The sequence below is a fragment of the Columba livia genome, chromosome 5, assembly GCF_036013475.1.
Source record: "Columba livia isolate bColLiv1 breed racing homer chromosome 5, bColLiv1.pat.W.v2, whole genome shotgun sequence".
In the NCBI taxonomy this organism is placed as follows: domain Eukaryota; kingdom Metazoa; phylum Chordata; class Aves; order Columbiformes; family Columbidae; genus Columba; species Columba livia.
Window position 1 is genome coordinate 7,936,797 of NC_088606.1, and position 12,416 is coordinate 7,949,212.

At 38.9% G+C, this 12,416-nt stretch overlaps 1 protein-coding gene across 11 annotated transcripts in view; it reads left to right on the plus strand.

Annotated features, from left to right (window-relative positions):
• Positions 1-12,416, plus strand: part of SYNE2 (spectrin repeat containing nuclear envelope protein 2) — a 197,853-nt gene that overhangs the window by 44,479 nt on the left and 140,958 nt on the right. For all 11 annotated transcript variants that reach the window (XR_010473239.1, XM_065065861.1, XM_065065855.1 and 8 more), the window contains 14 exons: positions 1,155-1,251; positions 1,395-1,582; positions 1,748-1,912; positions 3,152-3,325; positions 5,088-5,237; positions 5,465-5,638; positions 6,344-6,478; positions 6,634-6,789; positions 7,971-8,182; positions 8,290-8,365; positions 9,656-9,774; positions 10,363-10,486; positions 11,326-11,483; positions 11,885-12,032. Coding sequence is in view for 10 of the 11 variants with exons in the window: in XM_065065861.1 (XP_064921933.1) it covers positions 1,155-1,251; positions 1,395-1,582; positions 1,748-1,912; positions 3,152-3,325; positions 5,088-5,237; positions 5,465-5,638; positions 6,344-6,478; positions 6,634-6,789; positions 7,971-8,182; positions 8,290-8,365; positions 9,656-9,774; positions 10,363-10,486; positions 11,326-11,483; positions 11,885-12,032 (2,076 nt within the window). In the remaining variant the exon portion in view is untranslated. The remainder of the gene's footprint in view (positions 1-1,154; positions 1,252-1,394; positions 1,583-1,747; positions 1,913-3,151; positions 3,326-5,087; positions 5,238-5,464; positions 5,639-6,343; positions 6,479-6,633; positions 6,790-7,970; positions 8,183-8,289; positions 8,366-9,655; positions 9,775-10,362; positions 10,487-11,325; positions 11,484-11,884; positions 12,033-12,416) is intronic.

Below are 12,416 nucleotides of genomic sequence, written 5' to 3' on the forward strand. Positions count from 1 at the left end.
GTGAAATGCCACATGTAGTCTTGTAGGAAGGGATGGATTACCCCACCCCAAATACTGACAAAGAATACCACATCAAGAATAGAGGCACAGAGATGAAAATGGTGATGCCATAATTTTGCCTCATAGCCAGTTAATGAGACTCCTTGTGAATTGCATCCTTGTGGGCTTTCTCATAAGCTTTTCAGACTAACAAATCCCTAGTTAAATTAATAGGAATTTCACGAGCCTCAGACCTGTGGAAGGAGGCAACAAGAGGTTGTATAAAATACCAGTTTTTATGAGTGGTATCAACCTTAACCTGTGGTGAGATGGGAGTCCAGAGTTAATCTGTGCTGAGTTTCTTGATTCAGTTGAGTTCATAAATACTTATTATCGTGTTATTTCTACAGTTGTGGTGCATGATTTTCTCAATCTGATGGAATATAGAGCTTTCTCTGGGAGTTTTAGGCTTGTTCCTGTCTCTCCTTCTGGTTGCCTGATGTGCAGTCCTGGCTGAGTGGTGGCCCAGGTTTGTCATGGCCACAGGAGAGGCTGTTTTGTAGCCTACTAGACAGGATGTTTGTAGGAGTGGGGAGCTCTGGGCTGAGATGCAGCTCAGATACAGAAAGACTGAGGATCAACTGCCTCATTCCCTGTGTATACGTTCAAAGCACGTCTCCTCCTCCGCTTCCGTTTCTTCCTCTCTCACCCTTTCCCTGTTCAGTTTGGATCTTACTTGATTTGTGACAGGACCTAGGCATGTTGATATTAATATTTCTGTTCATGTAAGGAAATCCACCTTTCACTTTCATCACTTTTTTGACTATTTTTGTGACTAAATTCTGTCTGACTTGTTCTAGATGTGATTTCTCAATAATGCCTTAGGGCTGTAACATTTTGAAATAAGCAGTCCGGACTCATGCAGGGCTGTGACTCAGACAACGGTGTTCAGGAATTAATACTCCTATTTAAGTTACTCTCTGCATGGGCAGAAAAAAGAACAGGTTTATTTCAGACTAAAGGGTGCAGATAAATTGCTGAATGGGTTTTTCTCAGATTACATTTAACCTGCAGGTTACAGGCTCATATTTAAAAAAATGTATCCCAAGCTGCATTTTTTACCTAGTTTATGTGTCTTACTGTTACCCATGCCAACTACTTTTCATTTTGGGCAGAATTTCATTGAAGAAAAGAGACTTGAAACTCTACTGGAAACGGCTACTCACATCTGTGAAGACTTGAAAACCGAAAACAGAAGCAGTCCTGACTTCGGTAAGTTTGTGCACAGAAACTGGTAGGAAGACCTCTGTTTTGAACTGATATGCTGTCACCAGTTTTTATTCCCACTTATGTTTTGTGCAAAATAACCTTTTTGTTTCCAAGTATATGATAATATTCTCTATTTGATGTCCTAGCTGGAGATCCTCAAGAAATTAGCAAACTTCTTAAGACAGTGGAGTCAAAGATTTCTATGTGCAGAGACTATATTTCCAATGTAAATACCACCCTACAGAAAGTCCTGTCTTCCTGGAGTAATTATACAGAAAATATCCACTTACTAAAGACCTGGCTGGAAGAAAAACGTAATGAGCATCCGAAAGAGGTATGTGGTTGCATTTCGTTTTGTAATGACAGAGATATTTGGAATCCTCCTGGGAGGAAAGCATTGTACATGACAGGGGTGGTTGTTGTTGCTTCTCTGTTTCTCATTTTGGAAATAAACTTTTGGCAGGGTTCTGCTTTAAATGATTTCATTGCCTCTGTCTAGATCCCTGCTGAGGTCGTGGCAAAGTGGAATTCAGTTCATGGTTCCTTAAATGAAGCTGGAAACTATCTCATCGAAGTCAGCAAAGAGCAAGTTGGATCAAATATTGCCAAAGAACTGAAGAAACTGAATAGGAGGTGGGCTAAGTTCATCAAGAGGACACACTTTGTAAGTTATTAGTTTCATATGACTCTCTTGCTATGTAGCCTTCAAAATAATATTTTCTAGACTTATCAGCTTGCTAATTAAACATTAATAAATTTTTCAGTCAACTCATAGTTGCCAGTTTTTAAGCAGGAGGAAGAGAAAATTCGCGGAAGAGTCCCATTCTCAAGTCTTTGTGACTGAGTTAAATGCTTTTTATGACACAATGGAAAAGGTTCAATTTTTTTTTTTAAACTGAAAATTTAAAACCACTTATAAAAGGAAATCTTATTGCAGGATGAAGTTCTTTATTCCGTTCTAGAGATGGAAATAATCAATTTCTTAAGAGCTTGTGAGCCTTTGCTAAATTGTATTATCTTTACCTTAACTAGTAGAAAGTAATTACTGCTGCATAGATATTTCTAATGTTGTGCAACTTTACACCAGCTCACTTGACAGGTTTTTAGGCTCCTGTAAATTCTTATACAACCTGCTTAATGTTACAAATATTACATTTCCTACAATGCTTTCACAAGAATGATGTTTTCACTCTGCGTGGGACTATTAGAGCTCTTACTTTTCTAAGCTGAGCCTTTCATTGACATTTATTAAAGGTACTGCTGTGACAATAAATAGTGGCTAAAAAATTACATCATTTTTGTAGATGAGGTTAATGAGAATGCAAGAAGATCAAAGGAAACATGTTCCCAAGAGTGAAGGAAATGCGGATTTTCATAGAAAAACCCATAGCAAAAGATGTTTTTAGGACATATATTCAGGAAGCAGCAATAAAGAGGCCTCTTGCACCCTTACAAAGGCTTAAAGAGTTCAGGAGTTATTTTTCTGGCATTGCTTTGAACGTTATGGCTATAATATAGACGATATTTATTTTTATATATAAAAAGGCAAGGGCAAATGCTTGAACTCTGGCCTGTAACTGACAGTACCACTAAACTCTTAGCATGGTCCCTGGTGTGGATTTGGCCAACACCAGCTATTGTTCTCTTGGACTGTTCCCTGGCAGGAAGGGGGATGGACCATATGGGCACAGGTTGTCCTGTCACACCTGCTGTCAGGGTTAAAAACCTGAGCCTCACATGATGTGTTTACCTGTATGTTTGCAATTTATTTCTCCTTCAATCCCTGTTGGGTGCAAAAGCTGGAAAGCAACCTAAGTGGTGACTGTGTTGTTGCAGGAGGGTAGTGGAGAGACCCAAGAACTGATGAAGGGTGTGATCGTTTTACCCTACTCTTTGTTTATAGCTTGGTGAAGAGAGCCCAGATGCTGCTGAAAAGACCAGGGAGCTTCTGGGGAACTTGGAGAAAATTGAAGAGCTCCTTGGAGAGGTGGAGAGCTGGGCAGCAGAGACTGGACAACTGCTTGGCAAGATCAGTCATGAGGGGACTGTGGAACCTGAGACAAAGGAACATTTGCAGGTGAAAATGGAAATACACTGCTTAAAATACTTGTTGATCAAATTCATTGCTGGGGTAAAATGAGCCATCACCAGTGAAGCAGAAGTTAATGTGGATTTTGTGACACTGGTAAAAAGCCAAGTCAGTGATAATGTTTTGATATTATTTCCTAGGATCAGTCCCAAATAAGCTATCAATGAATCTTCCAGCATCATTGTGTCCAGATGACAGGCAGGTGCTAATGAAATGCTGGTGGTACCACTGATCAGCAGCTTGCTTGAGTAATCTTAATTACTCCCTGTCCAGCCCAGCATTTGCAGCAGACTTAAACTTTGCAAGGTGCTGAGTTGAGAATTTCCCCTGGTCATACAGTGCTTTCTGTCATCTACCCTGCAGTGCAGGGAGGAGGTTTGGAACATCTTGGCTGTATCCAAGACTTGCTTGTCAAAATCTGGAATACTTGAAGTATTTTCAGCAGCATGCTGGGTAATTTGTGCATCTCAGCTTACAGTCAGTTGCTCTAAACATCCAAAATGAGCACTGATGATTTCTTGTTACTATTACTAGTCTATTATTTCCCATGTCTCTCTGACAGGGATCATTGTTTCCCCCCGCAAGCAGATGGCAGGTGGAAATACATAAATGTCACTCAGCAGCTTCAGTACAAAGTCTGATTGCTTTTCTTCACCTGCCAGGGAAGGTGAGACTGAACAAAGATGCCAAGCTTTGCACTGGAGAAGCTGAAGTGCTTTCTTATGTTGTCTTTTGCTATTTCTGCAGCAGGGCCAGTATAATCTAACGGCAGCAAGGTGACCACCAGAAGGAGGTTTCATTGGAATTCTTCTGTTTAAGGGCTAAAATTAAACAGAGATCTTTGGTGGGATATTAAATCCACTGCAATAACAGTGAACCAGAATTAATGCTAGTTTATTTTGGTTTATGCCTTCTTGCACTGTGTTAAGTTGACAGAATTACGAGTGTGAGCCTATGAAAAGAATCTATTCATCTTTTTGTAATTGTGGGCATGTGTTTATAAAATAATCCTCATTTTGCAGTGTGACACTAGTTTGTTAAAAACAGGAAAGTAACAAAAGACACCCTGAAATACAGCCCGCAAAAGGTGCCTGGGATTGTATCTCTGTCTGTGAGCAGAAGAGCACAGCTCGCTTATTACCTGTAGTACAATAGGTCGAGATCCAGAATAAAGCACTAATTATCGTTAGAAGAATACTAATTGACGACTTCAAACAGGAGAATGTGTTGAATATTCATAGATCAAAACAGCTCTAATAATGACATGTCATGATAAATATTCAAATACACCACACTACTTTTGCATGCAAAATGCCCAGCTGCTTCCTGCCTTTTGGTACTGAATACCACAAGAAAATCTGAGCCTTGAGATGTGCTTACTGTTGGATGACTTCATGATCAGATGATACATATCCAAATGTGTGGTTTGTACATTCATTTAGAAGGCTGTTTGGATGGGAGAGCGTGTTTAAAAAATACTTTTAATTAGCTCTGAGGCAAAGACATGAGAGGTATCACATTGGCAGAAAGACTGTTTCAGCAAACAAAATCCCCTGTGGATGGCAGCAGATTTCTTTCTCTGTACATAGAGATTTTGCAGTGCGATACACTGACCATAATTGGAATATATGATTTTTCCTTGACCAGATATTGACCGTCCATGATCAAGGCTGGCATTTTTTTTCAGTTCCTTTAAAAAAAAAACAACCACAAATACTATGCAGGCTTCTAATGCTTTTCATTCAACTAGAGCTTGGCTGCAAGGGGGACCTCATGCCAAGATCAGCTTGTGGCAGCAGAAGAGATATTGCAATCCCCGACGCAAAATGTTTCAAGTCCGGTGTCCCAACAGCATTCTGGGCTGCAGGCACGAGTTAAAGAAGCCAGAGGCAAAATAGAGGTACTCCTTTTTTATTTTTATTGTACTTAATATGCACAGGCATCTCTAATTTTAACATTATGTCATAAGGAAGATTCCATTTATGTATTGGAATGAAGTCTCCCAGACTCTTGCTGAGGCAAAGATCAGTATCTCAACTTGAAAAACTTGAGTGATATTATGAAGCAATAGCTTTATGGAATTACTGTCACTCAGGCATGTTCTTCAAAGAGTCTCTTTCTTCCAAGGCTGTCATGGGTGACATGAACAACATCTTGCCCAAATCTGAGAAGAGACCTGCAGAGCAGGAGGCTTTGCTCAATTTTGAAGAATCCCAGAAAGAACTTGAGGCCTCTATTTCAAAGGCTGTGCAACTTATCAGTCAAAAATTAAGTCCTGAAGAATGTATTTCAAGATATGAGGTGGGTTTGTTTTCTGAATCAGCTGAATTTGAGTATTTCTTTGTACTATTTACTATCTAAAAGGCCAAGAAACCACAGTGAGAAAAATATCAGAATAGCTTTTTTGTAGCTATTATTGCTTTTCTCAACTTTTTCATTTAGCACTGTTAGCATATATTAGCTTGGCAGATGGCTGAATGAAGAATTGTAAATCAGTACGGCAGTTTATTCAGTGCCCTGTCTTAGTTTAAGTTCCTCCATCATCCCATCAGAACTCATCGTGTTCTAAACTACAGCCATCTTTTTTGCCTGATTAATAATTAAGATTCCCATTAAGAATCACACACCTGGATTCTTGGACAGGTTTTTAGAGCATGATTGTAAATACTGAATCTCCACACGCTCATGTGTATTCCCTAGAAATGAGGCAGAGTTTAGGGACCTTAACCTTTCTTCTTTGGTCCCAAATTTGTCCCTAAAGAGGAGTTACAAGAACAACATCTGAGTTTCTCCAAAGCATACACACTGACGTTGTCTGCATCCTTTTTGCAGGTATGCAAGGGTAGAGAATGCCCTCATGCTCACCCATGCAATGGCCGTCACAGCCCATACATGCCGTGTATACATGCTTTATGTATGGTTTTTGTATTCTACTGATGTAATTTTATTAGGTAAATAAACTACATTCAGTTCTGTTTGTTTTTCATTGTGATGCTTCTCTTGCAGGAAGCTGTTAATGCTCTGGACAATAAAGTTCTCGACAAATTTTTGAAAGCAGATGAACAACTGAAAAATGTTTCATCTGATCATGAAAAGCTGGTAGTGGAAGAAAAGAGCAATGATGTTCGTAAAAGATGGGAGGTGAGATAATATGGGAAGGAAAATCTGCTCTCTGTTCTCATTAGGCCTGGCATCTTTGAAAAAGAGTTTTTTGTCACAATGTGTTCTGAGGTTTCTATTTGCTTTGTAATACTGTCTCACCATCTCACGGGGATAATGTGTTTTGAATTTTGCAGGCAGTTCATCATGAAATTATATCCTGTGTCCAGCTCGTAGTAGAAAGAGAAAAAAAGAAATTTAATGCAACTTTCAAAAAAATCAATAAGCAGTTAGGCAAAGAGAAGAAACTCCTAAGTATGGATAAAACCAAAGGGCTCCTCAAGGAACATGAGGTACCTGACAGGCTCCTTTTCTGCTCACCTGCCTCTCTTTGCGAATGCTTTGTCTGTCCTTCTTGCTTCTTTTTAGGTACTTTATTGCACCTCCTGTTTGTGGAATGGGACCCCTGCACTCAGTGTTATGTAAATACAGAACAAAGGGGCCACCCAAATTATTGCCTTGCCTCTTCTGACTGCAGATATTAGGCTCCTTGCAGACTGTAAGAATTACCTCCCTCTCATATGGATGCTGTCTTTTTTTTTAATATATATATTTTTTTTCAATTGAAAAAAAGGCCTTGAAGCATTAAAATGAATTTAGCTGTGCAGAGTATAAAAATAAGAAATTATTACATATTCTGTGATTCCCCTGATTTGTTACAGTTGCATAGCTGGTGTTAGGTGCCTTCAGATGAGAGTATCTTCTCACAGTGCAATAGCTGCACTTTACCTCCATGTTTGTGCTGTCTATAAATCAACCACAGAGTCAGACTAAGACTTGCCAGAGGTGTGTCTTGCTGAATCTTACATATTGCATAAGCAATGGGTTTTATGCTTCGTTGCTTCTAGTAATTTCCTTCATCCTACTCTTCGAGATGCAATAATGTTGCCAGTTTACCACCTATAAGGGTAAGAAATCGCTTTCCTGATGAAATTTTGGTCTTCGTTGAATTCAGTGGAGGCTTTGCTTCTCATGCGTTCATCTTCAGCAAATATTACATATGCAAGAGTAAAGAGAAAGAAGTGTTCTCAGGTGCATTCCTTCTGCTCATATTTTTGTTAGATTTTTAGTATATCTTTATTTCACCCTAGAAAGTCTAATTATTGATGGGGAATATTCTAAATAAATTTTCTGTTTTTTCTGTAGTCAGTGGGAGATGTATTTCTGATGTCAGTATGAAGAAGGCTTGGGACCAAAAGTAACTAAAACTGTAGTAGTATAATGAATTTAAAAATCAAGCAAGAGTCAGTATAGTCTTGTGAATGCAGCTGGGGAACATGTTGCCAGAAATCCTTATTTCTTTACTTTACTGTTTGAAAAATAATCGAGAGAAAAGAAATGTTTCTCTCCTGGTTTGACAACTTAAGCTTCAAGTGCACTCGTCCAAGAAGACAATGGAAATAGGAAAGTATGAGAATAATTGCACATCTTTATGACTTAGTGTGCATTTATTATATTGTTTTTCTTTGTTTAGGCCTTTTTTTCACATGAAGGCAGCCTGAGGGAACTTAGCAAGTCATTAGAAGACCTTAAAATATTGGGAAGACTATCAGAAGAAGCTGTGCCAGGCATAAAGACACTGACTGCAGACTGTGAACAAAAGCTAGAAAAGCTTCAACAAATCGTGGCAGATACTTACACAGCCCTGCTGTCTCGCGCTGGAAAAGGACACTCGTCTAAGAAAGAGTGGGTGACTGAAAGCATGATGTGTTGAAGATTCATTTGCCAGGATTCCTTTTTTTCCCTTTGTATTTCATATTTGTTCTTAAGCTGAAATTTCTTTTAAACTGTAGGAGCTCCATTGTTGCTTCTGAGAATGGAGAAAAGCCCAGTTCTTCTCAAGAAATTGATATTCTTTCGGTACAGGAGGTAAGAAGTCCATACTTACTGTTACAAAACAGTTAGGGGAGATCATTGGCAAAAGAAAAGCCAGATTATTTCAATTTTTTCCGTTATTATTCTGATTGTGGTAGGACCTCAGGCCTCTGGTCAGACCTCAAAACCCATGGTGCTTGGAAACGCAGACTAAGTAAATATTAAAAAGAAGCATGCAAGGCACAACACTAGGCATCCTGGGGAGATGTGATTCCCCAGCCTTGTGTTATACTTTGCTAAAGAGTGGGTTTCAGCTGGAAGAGTCATGTGTGAAGTTATGTTCAAGTGCAAATCCCCTAGAGTGTCCCAGTAATTTGAAAAAGTTTCAGAGGACACAAAGAGGAAAAATAATGAAGATTCGGAGGCTTTTGCTTTAGAAAAATATAGGATAAACCAGAACATGGAACTTCTTAGAGATAATTTTTGAGAGACAAGATACTGCCGTTCGTCATTTGGATGCCACAGAAGTTGTCTTGTTTAGGATAAGCATTAAGGATTCATAGAATCATTTTGATTGGAAGAGACCCTCAGGATCATTGAGTCCAACCATAACCTAACTCTAGCACTAAACCATGTCCCTAAGAAACTCGTCTAAATGCCTTTTAAACCCCTCCAGGGATGCTGAATCCACCACTGCCCTGGGCAGCCTGTTCCATTCCATTCATGAAAGTCAGGCTGCAGACAGCTCATCAGCCAGCCTGCAGGCTGGTGATTTAAAGGAAGGGACCCATTGCATTTACATAAAGTTTGAAGGTGTTTAGGAATTCGCTATTTTCAAGGGAGATCTCTTGTAAGGCTACTAATATTATTCCTGATACAACCATGAAATACGTTCTCTCATGGATAATCCAAGTATGAATTGTACAACTTAACATCAGCCAGCCTCAAACGGAGCAGTAGAATATATCCTGAGATCAAGGGTGAGAGGCATGCAAAGGCATCTGGTACAAGCAGCCTGACAAAAGCTGTAGAAGACAGTGCGTTGTGGTTGCCCAAGGCTGTCTGTGGAGCTGCAGCAAAGATTCACACAAGTGGATAGTGCTTGCCGAAGGCCCAGCATCTGTGGAAGGAATGAATGACTGGGCTACAAGTATTCAAAAATTTGCTCTTTTGGTTCATGACTGAGTTTAAACATATCTTGTATTGATGAGTGGTATCTCTCGTCTCCTTTGGGGTGCGTGAAGCAACTGCTTCTTCCAGGAGTTTGTAGGTGTCTGTTAGTCTTCATTGTGTATTGACAAAACATGATGCAGAGCTCATTGTTACCTTTTTTATTTTTATTAGACCTCAAGACCTGCTGCAGACGTAGTTTTGGAACCAGATGTGAACCATCACAATGGAGAAAGCTGTGCAAAGAAATTGGAGGAAGATGGTGATTATTCCATACCAGCGTTATTAGAGAGGTAATTTTTAAAGGATAAATTGCATATATATTGAGATGATACTATGCTAGACATGCATAAATTAATTGAATGTATTGAACATGGGGTGCGCTTTTGCTATGCAGAATTCTGTTCTTGTTCTACTACAGTTTACTTAATACTGCTCTGTAATTGATAAGGAAGCACTATAGCAGCTAAATACCTCAAACATTAGGATTTTGTAGCAAGAACACTTAGAGTTAGAAAACTTCTGCTCTTTTCTCAGGACAGAAAAATCTGTATCTGCCTTACTAATAACTCCAAATATTGCAAAATTAACATAAGTGTATCAAGTTTGTAAAGAACTGACATTTTTACATTCAGAAAATCAAATTTAGAGAATGCGGGCAGGTGTTCAGACTTGAAAATTAGCCAGGTGAGCAGCTTCTCTTTTTTTTTATGTGCTGCTCGTTTATGCCCATTCATTTGGCACTTAGATAAAAATATGCATTTGCAATAGACTGTGCTTATTTTCCATGGTAATCTATAGGTCAGCAAGTCCCAGTCCCTGCCACGTTCAACTAAATTAGAAGTGATATTCTCTCTGAAAGTGATTGCATGTTTTTTTAGCTATAACACACAAAGAAGCAACCTGGAGGAACTCCTGCAAATCAGCAGAGATAAAGTAGCATCTGGCTTTACTGATGAAATAAAAGGCACTTCATGCCTTCACAATAAGCTGCTTGAACTACAGGTAAGTATTCATCTTTTAAAAACATACTTGGTGCCTAAATTGTGATTTTCTGATGTGGAGTCCTCACCTCTCTGTGTTATGTCTGTTGCCAAGGGAAAAGGAGCATCCTTACAACCAGTTTTTTTAGAAAGGAAATCAAGGGTTTAGCATTCAGCAGAACTGTATTCTGCCTTAGCAGCAACACTTGCAAAACTCCACTGAAAGAAGAAATTGGTGTCTCTCAGTTTGTGGTCTACAGGCTGAAATAGGCCTGATGGAAAAAATAACTACAGAAAGCAGCTTTTTTTGTCAACTGGAGTGGTGAGTGATGGACTCTGGTCAGGCTGGAGCAGACACCACAGTTGAACGATTAAATGTCAGTGGTTTATGTGCAGAATGAAACTGTTGCAGGACTTACAACTTGATCAGGTTTGTGACAACCTTAGGAAGATGACAAAAGGCACATAACCAATGTTGGAGAATTTACTATTGCAGGTTTTCAAGTCTTTGCTTAAAAGGAGTACAAAGTTTGTCTAGCATCTCAGAACTTGGTTCAGTTCTGCATTTTTTTTTTGTTCTTTTGAACGTAACTAAGTTATTTTCCATTCATTCTTGTAGTAAAAATGTCCGAACCATAATTATTGAATCTTTTATAAAATATAGCCAAGCCATATATCTGACATGGAAATTTTCATCATAAAAAGTTGGTAGAGAATTGTGTACAGCCATAGATACTCCGACTTTCAGATGATGTTTTCACCTTTTCTGCAAAGACACTTGTGACTGTAATGTTATGAATTGTCCAATTCACTGAGAAATACAGTATCATATTAGTGCAATTAATGCTGCATATCTTTTAGGTGATAGAGGGTGAAATCAATTCTGGTTGGACACAATTGGAAAACATCTCGTCTTCCTTAGAAAATCTTGTGGATGAAGTGCAGCAGGCTGCTATCTCTGAGATGAGAAGCAAACTAAAAGGAGAATGGAAAGAGCTTCAGGATATTATAAGTACCAGGTAAAAATTAACATTTCATTATATTAGCTAAGTTCATTGTGAGTAATGTGTGTATTGTGAAGGGAATAGTGTGTGTGCTTTACAGCTTTTCTTAATTATTACTTGGTTCATACATACATTAGATAGTGTGAATCTCTCCAGTAAGCACAGAGCAGATGTTTGTAACATCACTGTGCAGCAATCCCAAGTTTACTGTTATTTCCTTCAGCCTTTTAGTTAAATTCACTGGGATTCACACTGCATTTCTTATTAATGAAGGGAAAAACTCCTTTGACCTCAGGAGGAAGGTTATATCTGTTAGACAGTCAATTACATTATATTTGTTGCTTTTTGTGTTGTAAAACATTGAGTGTATTTTCTTACTTGCTTTCCCAGTTCACGTTTTGTTACCTTTCTTGTAGAACAAACTCTTTAAGGACTGCTTTGGAAATTGTTTTGCCAATAGAAAATGAGTCCATTCTTCTATGTGAATTAGATCAGCAGCTGAAGAAAAAGGACATCCAGCAGTTTAATCTGATGAATAGCGATCTTGCTTATAGGGAACTAAAGGTAAGGGAAAATGCAGAGATCACACCTTAGCCAGAATGGGGTTTAGTATGTCTAGGAATTAGAGAACTTCATGGGATTTTCACTCAGAAGTCTGGGACCACTCACAAGGCTTCTCAAACCTTCTAAAGTCTACAAAGAGCATTTTACCCCCTTTGCTTTAAATGTCATTGTTCCTGTAGAGCCAGCCAGTGAAAACTCTAAAGGCTCTCCTGTAAAAAGCATAGTCATGAACATTTCATCTTAAGTCAGGACTTTTCCTTTGATCCAGATTTACACCGTTCCCACCTGGCTTTGTGTAACTTTGTTGAGTCATACACATAATGTGATGGTAATTTGTGAGCTAAGCTGGGCTGCCTTGTGCCACTTGTGCTGAGGTTTGTGAGC